Source organism: Phascolarctos cinereus, unplaced genomic scaffold (genome assembly GCF_003287225.1).
Source record: "Phascolarctos cinereus isolate Bilbo 61053 unplaced genomic scaffold, phaCin_HiC Scaffold_726;HRSCAF=1367, whole genome shotgun sequence".
NCBI classification, from domain to species: Eukaryota; Metazoa; Chordata; class Mammalia; order Diprotodontia; family Phascolarctidae; genus Phascolarctos; species Phascolarctos cinereus.
The window spans coordinates 112,337,568-112,361,647 of record NW_027556098.1 but is presented as its reverse complement, the minus strand read 5'-3'; the positions used below and the strand labels follow the sequence as shown (position 1 = coordinate 112,361,647).

The window sequence follows — 24,080 nt, the reverse complement described above, 5'->3', positions numbered from 1 at the left end:
ATGCCTGGCTTTCCCGACCGAAAAAGATTTGGTGGAGGAGTTCTGAAGAACCTTCATTATGACTGAAGTATACTCATGCTTTTAAAAAATGAAAAGGAAGAAACAGATTTTCTCTGATGGGCTCCAGGGACAATATATTGGCTGTTAGAATGTCCAGACTTTTGTGCATCTATCTTAAACATTCTTTTCTTCATACTCCCCCACTAATCAAAAAATAAAGGGAAATGATAATAGGGGTTATTTGTAAGTATGGACACCTTTCTTCCTTCTCTATCCCTGGCTTCTGTGGATTGTACAGCCACGTAGAAATAGAAGATAGTATCAGGTTTAAGCACCAAGCCGCAATGACTTGGCAAGACAGTGAAAATTCACTCTTGACCAATACAGAATGTCTCATCTAACCTTAAGTATATTTTCAAATGGGTGCCTATTGTTCTAAACCCTTAAGAGGAGAGGTTATATTAGCCAGTCCTTAAGTTGTTTTTAGTAGCTAGCTTTCATTAACTTTTTGTCACTTTCAAAGAGAAAAATCAGAATTAATTATGCCTCCACCCCAGTCACATACTGTTCACAATAGTAGTCTTATCTGCTGCCCCTCCTCTTCCTCACAAATGGCTCAGTGACTAGGAGAGGCAGAGTAAGAGTTGCAGTTAAATAGAAATACAAATTAATAATAGATGGGCAGCAACAGTAGCAGAAAAAAAAATTTAAAACAAATTGGTCAGAAGTTGGCAGCTCCCTGACTCCTGCAATCATTGAGCTCTACCTGACTGCGGTCCTCACTGAAACCTCCTTGGGAAAAAGCAAGGAGCATTTGTAGGCCAGTGGGGAGGGTGGGGAGAGCCAGTGAGTGACTTACAGCCCCTTCACTTATTTATTTGAAGTAAAATTCAGCTCTGGAAGAGTAAATCTTAGTTCACTCACATGTTTTTGGAATGTTATTCTTGATGCCAGCAATGGAGGATTCAATGTGAAAGGAGTAAAAATAGGCTTTGCAGCCACACATTCACTAGAAGTAGGTATGAATTATGGAACAGGATTCTTGACTTTCTTGGTGGTCCAATAATTGGTTTAGGATCATGTCAGTTTTTTGCACAGCCTTCCTTTTTTGATTTTTGCCCATCATTTTTCCTTGTTACAGTGAATCGCAGTTTTGCTGCCTTCCTCAGAATCTCCCCTTGATTGACCCTCTGTCCTCTCCCCTCCTCCAGTGTTCATCGCAGATTCAATTATTTCCTCCCTCTCCCCCCCATCTCTCTCCATGATTTTTTAATTAAGTTCCCACCTCACAGCTTCTTTTCCTCATTGTAAAAATAAAGCATTCACACTCCAGTTTCTCCTCTATCTTTTTCTCCCATTTTAATTACATTTCAACACTTAGCCAGTCCAGAACCAGAAGAGAAGAGTTTACAATAAGGTTTTAAGAGACAGGTGTTGGCGGGTTTGGGGACCACTTGTCAGCACCACTTTCTCCCATCCTTGTGGCCACATTTGAATAGGGGTTGGTGGTGAGAGGCAGGGGGTGGCAGGACTTCATAACACCGGTACCACATGTGGATTTTGGCATGGTGTTAGTGTTGTGCCTGGGACTTCGTTGTACGCCATAGATTCAACAACACCTGGGCAAAATTCCCAAACTGTGGCTCTCATCCCTCCCGTGTTAAAAAATAATTAAGCAGCATCCTTGTCCCTCTTTCCTTCCTCTTGGTCATTGATTTCAACCATTATCTCTCCTCATTTTAAATTAAAGCCCATTACAGTTTATTCCCCCTAAAGAACAAAACAAACAAAAGTACCTTCCAAGGGGCAGAGCTGATTCTCTTCCCTTTATAAAATGAATGAACATAATTCTTTCTCACCAGTCCAACTACATTTTTTTTTTCAAAATAATCTACTCCCTTCACACTAAGAAATGTGTGGCAAGTGTAAGCAGTGGCAGTACAAGGCTCAAAGCAGGGAGAGAGCTTGTGTTAGATGGTTTCAAATGCCCTGATCAGGGATGGCCTGAGGCAAAATTGAAGGAGGCAATTTGGCTGTGGGTCCTTTCCACCTCCCCTGTCAATGTCATTTTTCCCTCCTCCCTTCTTCATGCAACTCCCATAAGCTTCCCCAGGCATCTATCCTATGTCCATTCTCCATTTCAGGCAATTGTCAACTGATTTCTGCTAAGGAGGAACTCATAACTTAAGATATTTGGGGAACTTTTGAAAACAAGAAAGCCTTCAAGACCCAGAAGGATTAAGCTATAACAGTTAAATGGCAAGGTGACATTTCTAGGCAGGAGTTGCCTGTTTTACTTAGTTGTTAATAAGGTCAGCCCTGGGCCTGGGATCATAGAGCCAAGCCTGCCTCTTCCCATCCATTTACTCCATTATCAGGATCACTATCCTTGTCTGAGCATTTTCCTGTTGTGTCTCCAGCTAAGTCCATGCCTCACACACTGCAGAGACAGGTTTCCAGCATTTAAGTGTATAACCTGCTAGCAACAGGTACCTTCCCCGCCACCAGTACTGCTCCCACCTTCACATCTAGCTTGAGGAGATCAATTACCACCGCCTCTCATAGGGGACAAAGATTTGGCACACTACTTCTGAAATTTTGCCAATACCTCTACATCTCACCTTCTGTTTATTATTATATTATATTATTATATTATTAACCATCCTCTTTCACTTGATAGCTTTATTAAGTAGTAGAGTCTCTTTTTATTTTGTAAGTAGTTTATTGTTTACAATTACATGGAAAGATCATTTTCAGCATTCATTTTGGTAAGATTTTGAGTTCCAAATTTTTCTCCCTCCCCTCTCTCCAAGACAGCAAGCAGTCTGATATAGGTTATACATATGCAATCATGTTAAACATATTTCCACATTAATCATGTTGTGAACAAAAAAACAGAACAAAACCACCCCAAAAAAAGTGAAAATAGTATACTTTGATCTGCATTCAGACGTCATAGGTTTTTTTCTATAGATGTGGATAGCATTTTCTATCATGAATCTCTTGGAATTGTCTTGGATCATTGTATTGCTAAGAAGAGCTAAGTCCACCATAGGTGATCATCACACAATGTTGCTATTACTGTGTATAACATTCTCCTGGTTCTGCTCTCATCACTCAGCATCAGTTCATATAAGTCCTTCCAAGTTTTTCTGAAATCTACCTGCTCATCATTTCTTACAATACAATAGTGTTCCATTACATTCATATACCACAACTTGTTCAGCCATTCCCCAGTGGGTGGGCATTCCCTCAGTTTCCAATTCTTTGCCACCATAAACAGAGCTGCTATCAATATTTTTGTACATGTAGGTCCTTCGCTGCAGTAGAATCTTTTTCTAACTTAGACACTGGAAAGGCTCGTATGGATCTTATAAACATTATTGAAAAAGAGAGGCACCAGAAGGGACCTTGGAATTCATCTAGTCCAATTCCCTTCTTTTACAGATGAAAAAGAACTAAACTTTAAACATCTAATATAATAGACAGCAATAAGTCTTTAAGCGTCTAATATGAGGGAGAGAGATGACGTCATGAGTGTACTGGGCACTTAGAAAAGTGTTTTGGAGCAAAATTGAAAGTAAAGTCAATGCATCGCTCTGCATGTCGCCATTTTCTTTTGGTTTGTCACTTGGGGTGTTCCCAAGTGGTTTTGATAAGTTCCACAGCTCTTTGAGGCCTGGACTATGGAGCAGTACAATGGAAAAACAGTTGAATTTGGAGCTAGAGGCCCTGAGCTTGAATCTGGCTTTACCACTTCCTCCTAGTGTGAACTTGGAAAAGTCATTTAATCCTTGTGGGCTTTATGTTCCTCATATGTAAGATGAGGGTGTTGAACTGTAGGATCTCTGAGGGCCCATTCATGTCTAAAGCTGTGATCCTATGAAGCACTGATTTGGAGTAAAAGAATGTAGACCTTGTGAACCCAAACTGGATAGGACCCAGAGTTAGAGCATTCACCTTCCAGATCAGAATAGTAGCAAATAGTAGTAGAGGTGTGGCCTCACAATGGCTGAGTGGTGCAACAGAGGGACCTCACTACAAGTGGAGGGAGTAGTCGGAAGACATACTGCACTACAGCTGGGAAGGCTGTAATTTCAGTGTACCAGTTCTGGGAAAGTTTGGAATTAGGTGAGAAAAAAAAATGACCCAAACCATGTGTCCTTTACCCTGCTAGATAAATGGCCACACATACTAAGGAGGTCAAAGGCAGAAAGATCCTATAAAAATATTGTATACGCTTTTCATGGTAGCAAAAAAGTGGAAACAGGTACCTGTTGATTGGCTGAAAAAATAGTTGTTCAGTCATGTCAGACTCTTTGTGACCCTGTGACCCATAGCACATCAGTAATGTGCATGGAGTTTTCTTGGCAAAGATCCTGAAGTGGTTTGTCATTTCCTTCTGCTCATTTTACAGATGAGAAAACTGAGGCAAAAAGGGTTAAATGATTTGCCCAGGATCACACAGTAAGTTGTCCAAAGCCAGACTCAAACTTATCAGAATGAGTCATTTTATCTTCAGGCCTAGCACTCCAGTCACCATGCCACCTAGCTACCTTGCTCAGCCACAGTTGTATCTCAGTCTTGTTCCAAAAGTACATCATTGCCAAGCAAACTGGCTGCTCAGCTGAAAGGGACTCATGAAAGTCCTCGCTTCAGAGTATGTCTTATTGAAACAGAATGTTGTGTTCACATTAGTAAAATCACTTCTGTGGGCTGTTGGCCAAAAGAGGGAGGAAAATAGGCTTAGTATTCTAGAACTGCATGCCCTGATGATATTTAATTTAATATTAAATGGAGTAACATGGAATAATGGATAAAGTAATAAAAGGAAGAGCTGGGTTCTAATTCTGTAACTTCCTACTGTGAACAAATCATTTAATTTATCTGAGCCTCAGTTTTGAGGGCAGTTAGGAGACACAGTGGATAGAGTGCCAGGCCTGGAGTAAGGTAGACTCATCTTCCCGAGTTCACATCTGGCCTCAGACATTATAGTAGCTCTGTGACCCTGGACAAGTCACTTAAACTTGTTTGCCTCAGTTCCTCATGTGTAAAATGAGCTGGAAAAAGAAATAGCAAACCGCTCCAGTATCTTTTCCAAGAAAACCCCAAAAGGCATCACAAAGAGTCAGAGATGACTGAAAGACTCACCAGCAGCATTTTTATCTAGGTGCCACAGCTGATAGAGTTGGGAGGCTTGAGTTCAATTCTGGTCTCAGAAGCTTCCAAGCTGTGAGATTCTGGGCAAGTCACTTAACCTCTGTTTGTCTCAGTTTCCTCAATTTTAAAATGAGGATAATAATAGCATGTATCTTGGAGGACTGCTGTAAGGATCAAATAAGTATTGGTAAAACATTTAGTACAGTGCCTAGAACACAGTGGGTGCTATATAAATGCTTATTCCCTTCCCCCTCCCTATTGGAAGGAGATAAAAATATGATCCTACAATCCTATATCCTGTAGTCTGCACATAACAATTTTGAGACTTGGATAAAAATGTATTAGAGGGCTTCATAAATCTTAAAAGTGCCAGTGTATAAATTCCAGCATAGAGGCCAAAGACAATGCTTAGCTGAGACCACAGCAGCTCAGTTTCAAGCCGTCCTCCACTCATTGTGGTCTGCATGGATTCATCTGTTAGGGAAGCTTGACACCTGATTAGGGGAAGTAGGCTCCCCATTCTCACATTCATTGACTCATCACCCTTACCCGGGCTAATCAAGGACATTTACTTTTGCCTCTAGTGCAGTATTTCTAGAAAGAAAGGAAGGAAGGAAGGAAGGAAGGAAGGAAGGAAGGAAGGAAGGAAGGAAGGAAGGAAGGAAGGAAGGAAGGAAGGAAGGAAGGAAGGAAGGAAGGAAGGAAGGAAGGAAGGAAGGAAGGAGAGAGAAAAGGAACCTGATGTACAGTATGATTCCAGAATAGGACAGGCCATTTATTACACATAGAAAGCATTGGGAATCATGTGAACCATCCATGCATTAACAGAATGATTTAAAGAGAATTCAGCATCTTGACTTATTATTACTAATACAGTTAACTGGAAGGTATTAGTACATGACTGTTCTTTACCTCTTTATGGTTTGGGGGTTTTTTTGGTTTTTTGTTTTTGTTTTGTTTTCCTGCTCTTAGGTGAAGGCTGTGACCTTGTGAAATTCAGGTCAGGAAAGTGAGCGTTTAGAAGTCTAGGAGCTTGAATCCATGCCAGGTTTTATAGACAGCCAAGCCTAATGAGGATTTTGGTCTCAAGTGACTAAGTGGATAGAAGGCAGCCAAAACCGAGTGTAAACAACTCCTCTATCTAACTATGCATTTGGAATTGAACTTGGTAGAGCAAATACTGTGCAGAAACTGCTTTAAAGATGAGCCTAATTTCTGTAGGGACCAAGGTGGTACAGGGGAGAGTGTGCCCCTTGGTGTTGGGAGGGAAATGCTTTGTAACATCTATTCTTGCTCTTGGGAAATTTATGAACATTTTGTAAAAAATGAATTAATTTATACAGTACTGATTAGTTAAATGGTGCTAGGGCATTAATCCACTAGAGGGCATTAATGATACAGGGAGCAATAAACTATAATGAGATTATTATTGAGAACACACTGCTAATCAGGGCTCCAGCCCTAATAGCATTTGAGAAAGACATACCAACACCTTAGGTCTTCCCCCCAACCAAGAGATGTGCTTTGGGGGACTCAGCCGTTCAGCGGGAATGGGAGTTGGGTTGAGAATACCCCTCCCAAAATTATAAAGACTATGTGGAATCAGGTAACTGTTAAAGAAGTCCTTAGAATGTATGAGGATGAGCTCAAACTCCAAATGTACAAAATAGAACTTATTATCTCTCCTCCTCCCCCACCCCCACCCCCAAAAAAACCCCTCTTGTAAGAGTATCACCATCCTCCCAGTCACTCAGACTTGAAACCTCAGTGTTGCCCTCAAATCCCTTCTCCACTCACGTAATTCAATATGTTGCCAAATCTTATCGTTTCTGCCTTCACATCCTTTATGTACCTCCTCTTCTCTCCACTCACAGTCACCATCCGATGCAGGCTTTTACTACCTCTGGACTTTCAAGAGCCTGGACGATTGCATAGCCATCCCCCTGGTCTCCCTTCTTCGAGTTTCTCTTCACTCCAAGCTAGTCTCCTCTACTCAGCTTCCCAAGTTATTTTCCTAAAGTACAAGTTTTACCCTTACTTACTGCAGTGGTTTCCTACTAACTTCAAGATATAAAATCTTCTGTTTGACCCTTTCCAAGGGTCCTTTCCTTTCTTTGCAATTTTTTTTTTACACTTTATTCCCCCATTCACTCTACCTTCCAGTGATACCGGCTGCTGGTCCTTAAACCAGACACTCTGTGCCTTAAGCTTTGTTGAGAGGCTGTAGTTAGTAAGAAACCAAGGGTTACTTCTTATTATGTTCCATCTAGGCCCTCTAGTTCAAATACAGGAAAAACAAAAAAGCTCATCACTGATAAAAGTCTCATTTTTTCCCCTTTTTTTTTTGTTAAGGCAATTGAAGTTAAGTGACTTGCCCAGGGTCACACAGCTAGTAAGTGTCTGAGGCTACATTTGAACTTGGGTTTTCCTGACTCCCAGTGCTCTATCCACTGTGCCACCTAGCTGCCCTTTCATTTTCAAGATACATAGGGAAGTAATTCAAATTTGTAAAAGACATGCCTCAGTTGTTAAATGATCAAATAACATGAGCAGGCAGTTTTCTAAGGAAGAAAGTCAAGCCATCAATAGCCATATGAAAAAAATGCTTCAAATCGTTAATTAGAGAAACACAAATCAAAATTACTCTGAGGTTCCACTTCAGACCCATCAGATTAGCAAAGATGACAAAAAGGGAAAATTACAAAAGTTGGAGCAGTATGGAAAAAAAACACACTTTCATGCACTGTTGGTAAAACGGTTATTTGGTCCAGACACTCTGGAAAGCAATTTGGAACTATGCCCCAAAAGGTAATAAACTGTATACCCTTTCACCGCTACTAGGTTTTACACCCAAAGAGATAAAAGAAAGAATAAGGACTCATAGATACAAAAATGTTTATATCAGCTCTTTTTGTAGTGGCAAAGAACTGAAACCTAAGGAGAATAGCTGAACAAATTATGGCATTTGAATGTAATAGAATACTATTGTGCTGTTAGAAATGATGAAGGGAATGCTTTCAGAGAAACCTGGAAATATGTACATGAACTGATGCAAAGTGAAGTAAGTAGAACTGGAGAACAATTTATAGAATACTAACAACATTATAAAGACGAACAACTTTGAAATATTCTGATCAATGCAGTAACCAGTTACAATTCCTGGGGACAAATAATGAAGCATGCTACCCACCTTCTAATGGAAAGGTGATGGGCTCAGGATATAGAATGAGACATTTTTAAAAACATGGTAATATAGAAATTTGGTTAACTTGGTTATGCATATTTGTTACAAAGGTTTTTCTTTTTCTCCCCCCCCCCATATAGAGTAGAGAAAAGGTGGAGAAGGGACAAGAAAATGTTTTCTGGTTCATTAAAATAATTAAAGATAAGCCCAGCAAGAGAAATTACTTTATTCAAATGCTCTGAAAATCCTCTCCTTTAAAGGTCACTAAGTTGTACCACCCCTTTTTTTTAATCTTCCCTTCACTGGACTGATATTTATCCTATCTCCTTTGTCCCCTAGTCAATAACTCAAAAAAGAAAAGAAATCCTTCTTGCAACCAAGATAGTTCTGATCTGATTTTAAACACAAACTACAAACAGAACACATTAAGCAATGTCAATAACCTTAAGCAAGACTTGTTGGACTTTATCATTTGCACACCAAGCAGTTTGGAAATTCCTCTTAGCAGTTCACTGCTAGCAGATAGGAAGAAGAAAGGAGGTGGATTAGGAACTGTCTCCTAGAAAAAGCAGCATTTTAGCCAAATACTTTTTTTGTGTTTGTGTTTGGTGAAGCCCTCAAAACCTGCAAGAGAGAAGAATGCTGGCAGACTTGAAGGTAAGAAATGATCTGGAAGGTTTCTGTAGCTGGAAGCTGCATAGATTTTCTATAGCCCTCCACAGAAATTATATAACAGGCTATATAGCAGGGGGACAGCTAGGTGGTACAGTGGATAGAGTACCAGGCCTGGAGTCAGGAAGACTTATCTTTTTTTTTAGGCAACTGGGGTTAAGTGACTTGCCAAAAGTCACATAGCTAGTACGGTCGAGTGTTTGCTCTGAGACTGGATTTGAACTCAGGTCCTCCTGGCTCCAGGGCTGGTGCTCTACCCACTGCGCCACCTAGTTGCCCCAAGACTTACCTTCCTGAGTTCAAATCTAGCCTCAGATACTTACTAGCTATGTGACCCTAAGTAAATCACTTAACTCTTTTTGCCTCAGTTTCCTCATCTGTAAAATGAGCTGGAGAAGGAAATGGCAAACCACTCCAGTATCCAGACAAGAAAACCCCAATAGGGTCATGACATATCAGACACGACTGAACAACAATATAGCAAGGGATTCTGGCAACAGGGAGCTGTCTGTCTTCTTTTTAGGAATTATTTCTGACTCTGCACTAAGACACAGAACCTTGGAATGTTAGAACGGGAAGGGTCTTCAGATATCATTTAGGACCAAATGTTTCATTTTACAGATGAGGAAACTGAGGCCACCAAGAGGAGAAGTGACTTGTCTGAAGTCACACAGTGGCAGAGATGAGCCAAGGGCACGATTTCCTACCTGTCAGAACCCTGTGCCTCCCACTATCTCATAGAGGACTTTGGATTTAGAAACCTTGAAATGTCAGCTGTACCTCCCCCTCTTTCCCTCCACCTTCCCCCACCCTGTCCTTCCTCCCACCCCCCACCCCCAGACCAGGGACTCGGTGACTGTCAACCCTGCTGGGGCCTCCTGTATTGTCTTGCCTGAGCAGACCAGCAGCATGAAGACCATTACTCTGTTGACACTGACTGACGTTGCTCACACCTTCCCTCTCCAAAATTCACACACTTTCTCCAGCTGCTCGAGCTGACTGGGGAGGAGAGGGGAGTGGTAGGGGATGTTCCCCAATCCTCCAATTAAATTGAGGGGCTTGTTCTGTCCAGATTATTATGAAACTCAAAATGAAATCGTGGCTAATAAGCACTCCGGCCTTTCCCCTAGGGGACAATGTTTTGTGTGTACTCAAAGGGGGAAAAAGAAGATACTGTAATTTTAATGTCTGTCATTAGACTGTATGATCTCTCTTGGATGATGTGATATGATAACGGGATATCATAATAGGCTAGTGACTGCTTTTCAAATATATGCACACGAATCTAAATTAATTGCAATGACCAATCTTGATACTCTCCAGTATCAAATGACATAGGTTTCTCCCTTTCATAGGAGGTGGGGACTACAGGTACAAAGTTTTGCATGAACTATCAGCCAAGATCATTTTGTCAATTTTTTTTTCCTGTTTTCCTGCTTCAAAGGGGTTAGGTTTGCAGGGGTAGGGGATGGGGGGAGGATGGAGTGGGCATTTTTGGAGATGACTATGATATAGGCACAGATTGTTCAGTCATTTTCAGTCATGTCTGACTCTTCATAACCCTATTTGGGGTTTTCTTGGCAAAGATATTAGAGTAATTTGCCACTTCCTTCTCCAGCATATTATACATATAAAGAAACTAAGGCAAGCAGAGTTAAGTGATTTGCCCAGGGTCACCCAGCTAGTAAGTGTTGGAGGGCAGATTTGAATTCACAAAAATGAGTATTAACTGGTTCCAAGCCCAGTGTTCCCTCCATTGTACCACCTAGATGCCCTTGGTATAGGGACAAAGTCATCAGTAACTTCTTTTAAAGAAAAAATAAATCAATTTGTTCTTACTGACATCTAATCTGATACCTCCCATCCCCATTTTACAAAAATTAGCAGAGATGAAGTTATTTGTCCACGTTAATACAACTAGTAAGTGTTACTAGTAATACTTGCTAGAAAGCTGGGACTTGAACTCAGGTCTTTTGGTTCCCAATTCCAGTGCTTTTTTCACTGCTTTAACCCATCTCTTTATATTGATATTGATATTGATATTTATTTTAGATATGGGGAAACAGATGTAATAGCCTTTCCTGGAGGTACCCACCTGATCAGGAATAGTACCAGATCTGTCCCCTCACTACGTATCTGTTTTACAAAGCACCCTCCTCAGATACAGGTACAGTAGCAATAGATGGTGGTGTATAAGAGAAGTAGATTATGTTTTTAGCATATTGGAGCCCAGATTAAAGGAAGGAGAAAGGTGAGATAAGCCTGATAGCAAATATAACATCCTGTACCCCTAGGCCCCCACCCTTATACCAAGAAGAGGGAAATGTATTTCATTTTCTATTTTTTAAGAGCTAGCTTGGTCATTACAGTTAATTAGACTTTGGATACCATTTAGAGTTTTTGTTTCATTTACATTATGTTATATTATTCTCTTGCTTCTGCTTAATTCCTTTTGCATCAGTTCATAAAAGTATTACTATGTTTCTCTGAATTACTTCTATTTATGATTTCTTGCGGCACAATAGGAGGCTAGTAGGTGTCTCAGTGGGTAGAGTGCTGGGCCTGGAGTCAGAGAGCTGACTTCAGACCCAGCCTCATAAACTTAGCTAGCTATGTGACCCTAGGCAAGTCACTTAATCCTGTTTGCCTTAGCTTCCTCATCTATAAAATGAACTAGAGAAGGAAATGGCAAACTACTCCAGAATCTTTGATGAGAAAACCCAATGGACAGTATTGGTATATTATGGTCCACAGGGTCACAAGAGTCAGACATGACTGAACAACAAAAACATGGCACAATAGCATTGGCTATATTCAAATGGAACAGTTTTTCCAATCATTCCCAAATTTATTTCTATTTTCTTGCTATTCAAAAGTACCACTACGAATATTGTGGCAAGTATGAACTTATCTTTTTGGAGACATGTAGCCAGTAGATGGATCAGTGGAACAAAGAGTATACACATTTTAATGACTTCTCAAATAATTCCAAACTGTTTTAGGAAAAATGGGCCAACTCACAGCTCTTTTTTTAAATTTTAAACTTAAATACAAAATAGGAAAAGAAAGAAAAAACAAGCTCAAATAGTAACACTTAAATACAAAATAAGAAAAGAAATAAAAAACATTGCCATGTGCACAGCAGAACATAAGACAGGATTCAAAATATAAAGCAATAAATTTCCATTTCAAGAAAATCTATATAATAAATACTAGATACTGTGTTCAGAGTTGTCCGCCTTTTCTTTACTTTCTCATGGCTTTTATTGTGTTCTTTGCTGTGTGCTTTTTACTTTGTTCTTCCCCCCTCTTCCCCCACCTTTCCCCAAGAAAGTCACAATTAAATGTGGATATACACATACATATATATAATATGGACATGCATATATACATATATGTGTGTATACACACACACATATACACACATTCATATATGTGCACATATGCATAAATATACATGCATACATATGCTTATATATACATACATATACATAGATATCTATAATCATACACATATATAAACATATACATTCCTATGCATCTATGTAAGATATATTTGTGCTCTGTTTCTCTGAAAATGGGTAATGTTTTCCTTCGTAAGTCCAAGTCTTTCCATGTTTTTCTAAATCCAGCAACTCATCATTTCCTACACCACAGCAAAATTCCAACCTTATACTGCCTAGTTATTTTAATTAGTCTAAAACAATATTGATTAATATGGCTGACATACAGTATAATTTCCCTATTTTTCTCTTTTGATTAAATCTATTTTAGCTTTAACTTTGTCTGAGATCATGATTACTACCCTTGCTTTTTCCCCCTAATAAATCGTACTCCTGATTTTTATTTTATTTAGGTGTATCTCATTTCTTATCCCTTTTGACTCCTCTTCTTTACTTCTACCTGCTACCTTGCCCTCCTATTACTTAATCTACCTCCCCTCCAAAGATCCCTCCCTTATCCTCTCCCCGCCCCTTCAACCCTTTTCCCTTGTCCTCTTGTTTCTGAGTTTAGAAGATGTTTATAGCCTTCCAAATATATATGTTGTTCTCTCTTTATCCCATTCCCATTAATCTAGACCCCATTCTGTACTCCCTTTATCCTATTCCATCACCCTCTTATTTCTTTATAAATTTAGAAGACTTTATTCCCTTCTAAATGTATATGTTGTTCTCCTTTTAACCCAGACCCGATGTGAGGAGAGTTCCCTTTAAAAATCTCTCTCTCCTCTCTATCCCCAGAGCCTTTTATTTCTTTCTGAATTTAGAAGACTTTTGTACCCTTCTAGATATATATGTATATGTATGGGTGTGTATACACACACACACACACACACACACACACACACACACACACATATATACACACATATATATGTAGTTTCCTCTTTAACCCATTCCTGATGAGAGTAGGGTTCCAGAACAGCCAGCCTTCCTCCCCCATCTAATTCCTCTCACACCTCATTTGTATAATTACTCTTTTTACCTTTTCCTAGATGGTATTACTTTTTAGAATCACATCATACTCAGCTCTACCCCAATCTTTCTTTTAAACTACCCAATAATTAATTACAACCTTAGAGATACGGTTTACATTTCCTCATCTAAAAAGTAAACAGTCTGTCCTTATTGAGTCCATTGTAATTAGTCTTTGATGTTTACCTTGTATTTTCTCTTAGATCTTAAAAGTCAAATTTTCTATTAAGTTCAGGTCTTTTTTGCAATAAAATCCTCAAAGTCTGGCAATTCATTACATATCCATTTTTTTTCCACTCAGGATTATGCTTAACTTTGCTGGGTATGATATTTTTGGCTGCACCCCCAGTTCTTTTGCTCTTCGATATATAATGTTCTAAGACCTGCAGTCTTTTAGTGTTGCTGCTGCTAGATCCTGTATGATTCTAAATGTGGCTCCACCATATTTGAATTGTTTTTTTTTTTCTTGTTTCTCCTTGAGCTGGGGGTTTTGGAATTTGACTGTGATATTCCTGTAGGTTTTCCTTATAGAATCTCTTTCAGGTAGTGATCAGTGTATTTTTTCTATTTCTACTTTCCCCTCTTGTTCTGACACTTCAGGACAATTTTCTTTAAGTATTTCTTGTATTGCTGTATCAAGATTCTTTTTTTGGCCATAGCTTTTAGGTAGTCTGATTATTCTTATGTTTTCTCTTCTCGATATGTTCTCCACATCAGTTGTTTTCTTATGAGATGTTTCACATTCTCTTCTATTTTTTCATTCTCTATATTTTATTATTTCTTGGTCTCTTATAGCTTCACTGGTTTCCCCTTCTCATTTTCTCATTTTCAAGCAGTTGTTTACTTCCTTAAGATTCTGGATCTCCTTTTTAACTTGGTTAACTTTCTTTTTATAATCTTCTTGTTTTTCTTGGATTGTTCTTTTAAAAAAATTTTTCTCAGGGGCAGCTAGGTGGCACAGTGGATAGAGCACCGGCCCTGAAGTCAGGAGTTCAAATCCAGCCTTAGAGCAAACACTTGACACTTACTAGTTGTGTGACCCTGGGCAAGTCACTTAACCCCAATTGCCTAAAAGCAAAAAAAAAAAACATTTCTCAATCTCTCTCATTAGATTTTTAAAGTCTTTTTAATGTTCTTCTATGAATTCTTTTTGGGCAGGTGACCATTTGACATTACTTTTGGGGTAGGAGAGGCTTTTTTTTGTTTCAGTATTCTGCTCTGAAGATACATCCTGGTCTTCTCTATTCCCATAGTAACTTTCTGTGGTTGGATTCTTTCTCCTTTGCTTGCTCATTTTTTTTTTTAATTTATAACAACTTGTTGTAATCACCCATATAGTCCTGGGGAATGGGGAATGGTGACTCTGGCCTCAGGTCCTCCTTCAGTTATTTCCTCTAGCCTGGAACAGAAACCAAGAACTTCCTCCTTCTGTAACTGTCCACAGCCAGCATCATTCCAATCCCACTGCTTTGTATTCCTGGGGTACATGCTGGTTCCTTCACACCCAGGGCTGTATACTGGCAGCACAGCTGGGCCTAATGTTCCTCACCAGCAGAGGTTCCCTCAATCTTCCCTTGCTCAGACACCCAACTCCCTATACTATCTGGGAGGTGAGAATTCCTGTGATTGGAGTGGAGGCTACCCTGCAACCCAAGGTGCACCAGGACTCACTCCTTCCTGTTTCTGTGGAATTAACCTGGAGGTGTTTACACTTCTCTGGGACCAAACCTCCCTCCAGGGATTTTTCTTTGTTCTCCTCTGGAGGGCTACTGTTCTGCCTTAAATCTTGTTTATTTTTACTGACCTACATTTGCCCTGAGGCATTATTTTGTCTCTTTTGTAGGGGGGAATCTGGAGGGCTTGAAATGTTCTGACTACCCCCCCATCTTCCCAAACCCCTCTCAATTCACAGTTCTACTAACAGTGTATTAGTGTGCCTTTCTTCCCCCAAACCCTCCAACAGTGACCATTTCAATATCAGTATTGAAATATTGAATATTTTGATATCAAAAAGCATCTGTATCAAAAGCCACTTTGCTGGGTGGTGTTGAAACCTCAAAGTTGTTTCAATTTGCATTTCTTTTTTAGTAATTTGGAATATATACATACATACATATACACATATGTGTGTGTGTGTATGTGTATTTAATGGCTGTTGAGAGTTTGCAATTTTCTGGAAATTGTTCATATATTTCAATAATTTATGTATCACATATTTCTTTTTTCATCATATATTTCTATTATTTATCTGTCTTTTAAATTGCCATTTATTTCCTACTTCAAGAGTGGGGAATCTCAAACATGCAGACTATTCCTGGCTTTTGTCTTCATTTTATCAAAAGCCTGTCAAATTTTACAAATGCAAGTCTCTGTCTACTAGTAGGTCCTATTTTGGTTCTCCCATACCCCTTTTAAAATCAATAAATCCAGTTATATTCATTATTCTCTCCTATTTCTCTCTCTTTATATTCCCTTGCTTCTCTTCCCTTATTCTACCAATGTTCTCTCCTTTCCTAAATTTCTTTTTTTTATAACTTCCTCCCATTTTAAAAAAACATCCCCTACCCCAAACTAAAGGTCCTTTTTTTGAGATTTAGGATAATCCTCAAATAATTTTACTTCTTTGGGGTTGTTGGCCCTCACTCAATAGAAAAAAAAAATCAGTTTGTTCCCTGCCTGCTCAAAGCAGAAGTGCTAAGTGTATACTCAAGGGTATAGTATCAGAAACACCCCAAGGTCACTTTAGTGTCTGGTTGAATCTAGGTTTCCTAACTCTTAGGCTAGTCTTGCAAAGAAAGCTTTATTCATTTCAATATTTATTAAGATTGCTGATCCCTGGAACAGCAAGTTAAGAAAGGAAGGAAGCTTAGAGATAATGCAGATCAAACCACACATTTTACAAGTGGAGAAACTGAGAAGCAGACAAGCAATGTCTTGCTCGTGGCCACATAGCTCATCATCGCCTTAAAAATCCATCTTATTTAAATCTTCTCTTCTTCCACTTTCTCCCTTTCCCCTCTTTTTTAGAAATAGCTTCAGAAAATCTTGTCTAAGGGTGGGTTGTTGTTTTTTTAAAGTTTAGTTAAGTGTTAACTCTAGGAAACTAGGTTTCCTGATGAAACTCCCTGGGGGGACATTCAGTGGAAGCCAGAAACATTCTTACCATTTATAAATAAATGATTCTCAACTCTTAGCGGGTTGTAGTTTACAGAACAATTTATTATGCACTGCTCCAGCAGCCCACCAATGTACATTATATTCTGGTCTCTCTATTAGACTTCAAAAGCATTCATCCTTGCCTGCTGTCTAATCTCTCTCCTGAAAGGTTAGTGCTGGAGGTCAGCCCAAGGATCAAAAGGAAGGAATGCCATGTTGTTTATTGATTAGAATGATGGTGATACAGTATTTAATTTTTTATGTTTCTCAGCATTTATCTCTTTATTTTGGTCAAGATGTCTAAATGAAGATCCAAATGAAATGAATCCTTAAGGTCCCATTTACATCAGATGCAACATAACCACAGGAGAAAGAGACCCTGTAAGACTCATGCCTAGGAGGTACATCTGTTAATAGAAGATCAATGTAGCTAATCTGGGAGAGATTCCGTTCCAGAGAGCTGGCCACCAGGATATGACTGGTTTTTCTCTAAGACAGCACATAACAACAACAACACACACACACACACACACACACACACGTAATGTGTATAATGATTTGCCAAGGGTCATACAACTAGTGAATATCTATAGTAGGACCGGAACTCAGATCCTTCTCACTCTATCAGGCCTCTTAGTGGAGGGAGAGCTCAGCCATGGAAATCACATATTCTTGAAGTCTAAGTTAACAATGGAGTCCAAGTTCTCAAAGACAGCAAATGATTTAAAATGTATTAATGTAAGTTCAGGCATTTATGACCTCACATCTGAAGAAGGGGAAATAAGCATTTATTAAGTACCTACTATGTGTCAGTCACTATGCTAAACCCTTTACAAAAATGATCTCATTTGATTTGGAGATAATTTGCTACCTATTACGTTGTTATTGTTGTCGTTGTCGTTTCAATCATGTCCATTTCTTCATGACCCTGTGGACCTCTGGCCATGGGGTTTTCTTTGCAAAGATACTGGAGTGATTTGCCAGTGGCAAACAGAGGTTAAGTGACTTGCCCAAGACCACACAGCTAGAAAGTTTCTGAAACTGGCTTTGAACTCAGGTCTTCCTGACTCCAAGCTCAGTGCTCTATTCACTGTACCATTTAGTTGCCTCCTATCTATTATGGGAACAGGCTATTTTTTCCTTTCCTGGAATTCACCCCCTCCTCACCTGTCTCTTAGAATCTCTACTTCCCTTTAAACTCCTACTGACTGCCTTTCCTGTTGCCTTTAGTTGTTAGCACTATCTTTACCATATGTGACTTTCTGTATCTTTATATTTACGTATCTGTGTACATACAACATCTTCTTAGTAGAATGTAAGTTCCTTGAAGCCAGGCACTATTTCTTCTTATTAGTCTTTGCGTCTCTAGCAAATAGTACAATGCTCTGTACACAGTAGGTGCTTCGTAAACGCTTGTTGAATTGAACTAATTGAATAGTCCAGCAGAAAGAGCGCTTGACTAAAATTCAGGAGTCCAGAAGGGAGCTAGGTTCTAGAATGAAAGTCACTTCCTTCTATGGCCCTCCAGTCGCTTCTCCTCATTGGGTCTCAGTTTCCTTAACTATAAAATAAGGTCATTAGACCACAAATCTCTGCGCTCCCTCACTGCTTTAAAGCAAGCCACAGGCCTGCCCTCCTTTTTCCCCCAGAGAAGTAAGGCAGTTATTCTAAATCCAAACCAATCTGATAAGCATTTATTAACATAACCTGAAAAACAAACTCTGCCTTCAAGAAGCTTACATTCATTGAGAATGGGAAGAAGAGTCACCATGTGCAAATAAATCATTATACGCCTGATAATGTGAAAAGGAGGAAGACAGACTAAGAACTAGTAACTAGTTAGCTCTAGGAGCACTAGTAACTAGTGACCAGGAATTAGGAGAAAGCCTCCCTTAACAAGTGTCGTATCAGCTGAGTCTTGTTGGAAACCAGGGATTTTAAAAGGGGCCAGTGAGGAGGAAGCGCATTCCAGGCACAGGAAATAGGCTATTCAAAGGCCAAAAAGTGGGGCAGCTTAGGTGGCACAGTGAATAGAGCTCTAGCCTTAGAGGCGGGAGGACCTGAGTTCAAATCCAGACTCAGACACTTAATACTTACTAGCTGTGTGACCTTGGGCAAGTCACTTAACCCTGATTGCCTCACCAAAAAGCAAAAAACAAACAAACAAACAAACAAAGGCCAAAAAGTCAGCAGTGAAATACTGGGCAGCAGAGACCGTTCATCTCCAGATACCAGGCACTCACACAGGCTGTTCCCAATGCCTGGAATGTATTCTTTCCTCCCTGTCTCAGAAGCCTTCAAAACTGAGCTCAAGTGCCATCTCCTACATAGAGGCTTTCCTGATTCTTGCCTAAGGCTACTATTTTTTTCTCCTGCTAATTACTTTGTATTTTTTTTTGTACATATTTATGTTGTGTACATTTATGGTTTCTCCTCCAAAAGAATGTCAACTTCTGTAGGAAGGGGATTGTTTCACTTATGTTCTTTGTATCCCTATCACCTAGCACAGGGCCTGGCATACAATAAGGGCTTAATAAATGGTTGTTCATTGATTAATTGATTCAGAAGGAACATAATGCATCATAGAGAAGATAGAATTTTATTTGAGCTAGAGAAAGATGGGGACTAGATCTGCGATTTCATTGGTATAGGAAAGTTCCAGATAGGGAAACTCTCTCTTACCAATGCAGGTTGGCCCTTTCTCTGCAAGTTATAGTTGCCTGGGCACTGAGAAGCTAAGTCATTTGCCCAGAATCATACGGCCAGTATGTGTCAGAGATGGGACTTGAACCCAGGTCTTCCTGGCTCTGAATCTGGTTCTATCTATTATGCTGCCAACACCTCTAGAGCTATAGAGGATGGAAAGGAATTCAGTGGAAGCTGGTAATGAGATAGTATTGGGGCCTGCTTGTATGGGCTAGAGAGAACTGGTTGTTAAATTTTCAGTAGGAGCATTTACACCTCAGAAGTAGGCAAATGCTTCATTTATTGTTTTCTTGATTTCTAGATTTAAGGATGTGATGGAGAAATGTTAATAATGGAGATTAAATCTGAAAGTTTGTCACGGACATCTTTTTTCCCCTGAAGGAGCTGGTTGTTAAATATTTACCAGCACACCTTGGTACAGTTATAGGGAACAATAAGAGCAAAAGCACAGGTTATTTAAAAGGTCAGAAAATAGCATAACAGATGTGGAAGGAGAGAGTGATGTGAGAAGACAGCTAAGATCTGCAGCCTTCCCCCACCCCCACTCCATTTCTACCTCATGCCCAGTGAAAAAATAGGAAGATGGGCCATCTGTTCCCTCTACTGGGGTGATATATTGGGGATCAGAGCCAAAAGCAACCGCCTCATCAAACTACTCTGGTTCATAAACAAATATCCTGGGGGCCAGGTGAGAATTAGAAAGTAGGCTTGGGACCTGCCAGGGAACTAGGCATTCTGAATGAACACACAGCACAATATGTCCAGGTACTTGTTCTCCAAATCATCCAGAGAATACTGTGCTTGTGAAGTTCTCTTGGAAATAATTCACCTTAAAAAAAATATTGGATTAAATTACTAAGAATTCTCATTGGAAATCAACCCAAGCCCCTTTTGCCTGACTTCATGATTAGGTTTTTGCATGATTCTGGGAATGCTTCAGATGAAGTGATTTTTTTTTTTAAATGTATGGTGGATGAATGAGGGAGGCACTATGGCATAGCGGAAAGGACACTGGTTCTGAAGTCAGATGACCTGTATTCAAATCCTGACTTCTGATGCTGTGTGACTTTGGGTAAGTCACTTAACTTCCCTGTCCTCATTTTCTTCATCTGTAAAATAAGAGTTGAATTAGATGGCCTCAAAGGTCCTTTCCGGTTATAGATCTATGATCCTATGATCCCAAGCCTTTCCGCCTAATAATTCTTGCGATCAATAAATCCAGAGTTCAGAATCTGGCCTTGACTTCAAAGCCAGGACACTGACTCCTCTCTCTCTGCAGCTGTGGAAAAGAGAAGCACACAGCCCTTTGGCAAACCTAAAGACACTTAACTCGGATTTTTATTTTTTATTCTGGTACCTTTGGATAACTAACTTATTTAGCAAACAATGACTCAGCAACTTCCCGCCCCTGTTTCCTGCCAATGCTCTGCAGCTAAGAAAGAGAGGCCAACCCTGAACTAGAATCTCCCTCGGTAGCATGTGGCTGCTGTCCAACCCACCAGCTGTGCAAAAAATCCTAGACCTTGAGCTGGAAAGGACTTTAAAGGACATCAGGTCCAATCCCCTCATTTTACAAATGAGGAAACGGAGGCCCAGAGGGATTGAGCCGCTTGCCTAAGGTCACAGGGAGTAGTAAGTGGCACCCCCAGGCCTCTAAACAAGATGACATGATTATCAGGTCACAGATTTAGAGCTGGAAAGGTCATTAGAGCTCATTGAGTCTAATTGCCTCATTTTACAAATGAAGAAACAGAAGCCAAGAGAAGTGGACTTACCCAAGGTCATACAGATGGTAAGAGGCAGTACTAAAATTCAAAACCAGGTCCTCCAACTTGAAATCCAGGGCTCTTTCCACTGAACTCTGTCTTTAGGAAACAACCAACAAAAAACTCCTATCCAAATCGAACACTCCAGTCCCATCTCTTCTTCCTCATTCCAATATACTTACAATCCAGCAACGTGGTATGACTGAAAGAGCTCTGAATCAGGAGTCAAAAGACCTGGATTCAAATTCACCTCTATTGCTTCTGTGACTTGGGCAAGTCACTTAACCTCCTGGGATTCAGTTTCCTAATCTTTAAAATGAACGAGGAGGTTGAACTAGACGGCCTCTGAGGTCCTTTTCAGCGCTAGACCTGTGGGCCATGGCCGCTCTGAGGCCAATAGGTGAAAGCATTTGTAGCTTTCTTTAAGTGGCCTATGGATCCAGAAAGCGATCTACATTCCTCACTTTTTTTTTTTTGCAAGGCAATGGGGGTTAAGTGACTTGCCCAGGGTCACACAGCTAGTAAATGTCAAGTGTCCGGTCTGAGATCAGATTTGAACTCAGGTCCTCCTGACTCCAGGGCCAGTGCTCTATCCACTGCACCACCTAGCTGCCCCCATTCCTCACTTTCCACAAACCACAGTCTTCCTTTCCTCTCTTGCTGTAGATGCAGTGTGGCACTTGGGCCCTTTGAGGAAAGCCCAAGTTCTGTCCTGATCACCACGCTCACACTTTTTCAGTCATGAGATGGTGTACAATCCCTCCATTTCACCACATTCAGTTTGACTTGGTCATTACTTCCCACCCCCTATCTCCCAACCGGTTAAAATGCAATCCAGCTAAAGGTTAGGGTGAGGCTGAGTGCTGGCCCCTCCAAGTCACCAATTAGCTTTGAGAGGAGGAAATTGTGTATAGAGAAGAGCCAAATACCATATATACCATGGTTCTTTTTCTTTGCCCAAAGATGAGTCAGGGCAGACCCCATGCTACTGGCCTTAACCAGCCTGTGCCTTAATGGTGCTCAGTGTTTTTGCCATAGACTTGCAGATGTATAAAGCAATCATGTCTGAAAGAAGACACATTTCTTCACTGTTAGCAGTTTACAGGTCAGAACATTTTACATGTGACAGTCCTTCCAAATAGAGGGGGTTATTTGTCTGAACATTATTCACACATCCAGGCCCTTAGAATCAAAATGTAATTTTCTGTCTGCTGCTACAATTGCTAATGGGTTTCCTTCAAATACAAAAACAAAACAAACAAAAAAAACCACCACACTCTGTCCCTCCATCCTGCTGGATTCACTTTCAATGCCTGGGCTTTTTTTTTTTAAGTTGGAATTATTCTACAAACTGATCATTTTAGGTTTCATTTCCATTTGAAAAGGAGCTGAAGGGAGAATGCATTTACCAGGTCCACCAGCATGGATATAGTATTTTGAATATTCATGTTTCATGATCACTGAAGGAAGTTAGGGAATCATAGGATAATAAATTAAGAGCTGGAAGCAATCTTACAGGACAAGGAATCCAACCTCTTCACTTCATAGAGGAGGAGAATATATGGTATGGAGAAAAAATGAGCATCTGTGGTAGAAATTGAACCCAGATCTTCCTGACTTCTAATGTGTCCTATCTACTATCCCATGCTGCCTCACCAGGAGAGGGAGAAAACAAATATACTCAGTTACCCATTCACCCTTATAGAAAAGAACTTTTTTGGAGGAGGGGAAGAAAAGGAGTATCTGTGATTTTATTGTTGTGGAGAACTCCTGGGGTGTTAATTCCCTCTACCAAAGCAGATAGGTAACTATTTTGCCATCTCTAGAGTTGCTTGGGTCACTGAGAGGTTAATAGAAGCCTTAGAGAAGCAAGAGAAAATGGGCCCATGCTATTTACTCTCAATTGGTCTCCTTTGAAGTTTAGGAAAGTTGTAGGGTGCCTACTGTCTAGGGTACAGTGGAATGAGTCACCCAACCAGTATATATCAGAGATGGTACTTGAACCCAGGTCTTCTTAGCTCCTAGGCCAACTCCCTCACCTGCCTGCCTCAAGTTTCTCCCTGCTCCAATCCATCTTCATTCAGTCACCAAAGTCTGATCGTGTCAAGACCCGCCCCTACCCCGCCCCCCATACACTCAAGCTCCATAACCTCCAGGATTAAATAAAAAATCCTCTGTTTGGCATTCGAAGCACTACGTAACCAACTTCCCCTTCTACACTTTACTCCTCAACAGTTACTGGATCCAGTGACACTGATCCCCCTTCTGTTCCACAAATAATACACTCCATCTCTCCACTCTGGCTCAGGCATTTTCTCTGATGCCCCCCCCCCATGCCTGAAATACTCTTCCACCTTATCTCTGTCTCCTGACCCCTTTAAGTCCCAACTGAAATCTCATCTTCTCCAGGAACCCTTTTCCAACCCCTCTTAATTATAGTGCCTTCTCTCTTTTAATTATATCTGATGTATTCTAAATGCAGCTTGTTTGCATATACTTATTTGCTCCTTGTCTTCCCCATTAGGTAAGCTCTTGAGGGCAGGAGTGTTCTTTGCCTCCTTTTGTACCCACAGGTTTGCACAGTACCTGGCCTGTAGTCAATGTTTAATAAATGCTTATTGACTGACTGACTGTCCACTACACAAGTCAGTCTGTCTAGAAAAGAACATAAACTCATGGATTTAGAACCAGAAGTTACCTTAGACACCATGTGGTCTAAAATCCTTATTTTGCAGATGAGAAAACTGAGACCAAAAAAGGGTAAGTGAATTTCCCAAGGTCATATGGGTAGAAAATAGCAGAACTGAGATTTTAAACCAAGCCCTTTGAGTTCAGTGTATTTTCTTCTATACCATATCACCCAATTCCATGATATAGAACAATAGGCTTTAAAATAGGGAAACCTTTGGGTATCTATGCCTCACCTCCAAGGAGGCTATGTCTTGCTCCTATGAGGTGTAT

General features: G+C 40.2%; 2 protein-coding genes across 2 annotated transcripts in view; both read left to right on the top strand.

The window, feature by feature from the left end:
• Positions 1-1,332, top strand: part of RABL3 (RAB, member of RAS oncogene family like 3) — a 58,613-nt gene extending 57,281 nt beyond the window's left edge. The window contains exon 8 of the mRNA XM_020985894.2: positions 1-1,332. Within this exon, the coding sequence (XP_020841553.1) occupies positions 1-66 (66 nt within the window). The 3' untranslated portion in view covers positions 67-1,332.
• A 7,485-nt stretch (positions 1,333-8,817) lies between these two features.
• Positions 8,818-24,080, top strand: part of HGD (homogentisate 1,2-dioxygenase) — a 95,519-nt gene continuing 80,256 nt past the window's right edge. Inside the window, exon 1 of the mRNA XM_020985893.2 lies at positions 8,818-9,001. Within this exon, the coding sequence (XP_020841552.1) occupies positions 8,984-9,001 (18 nt within the window). The 5' untranslated portion in view covers positions 8,818-8,983. The remainder of the gene's footprint in view (positions 9,002-24,080) is intronic.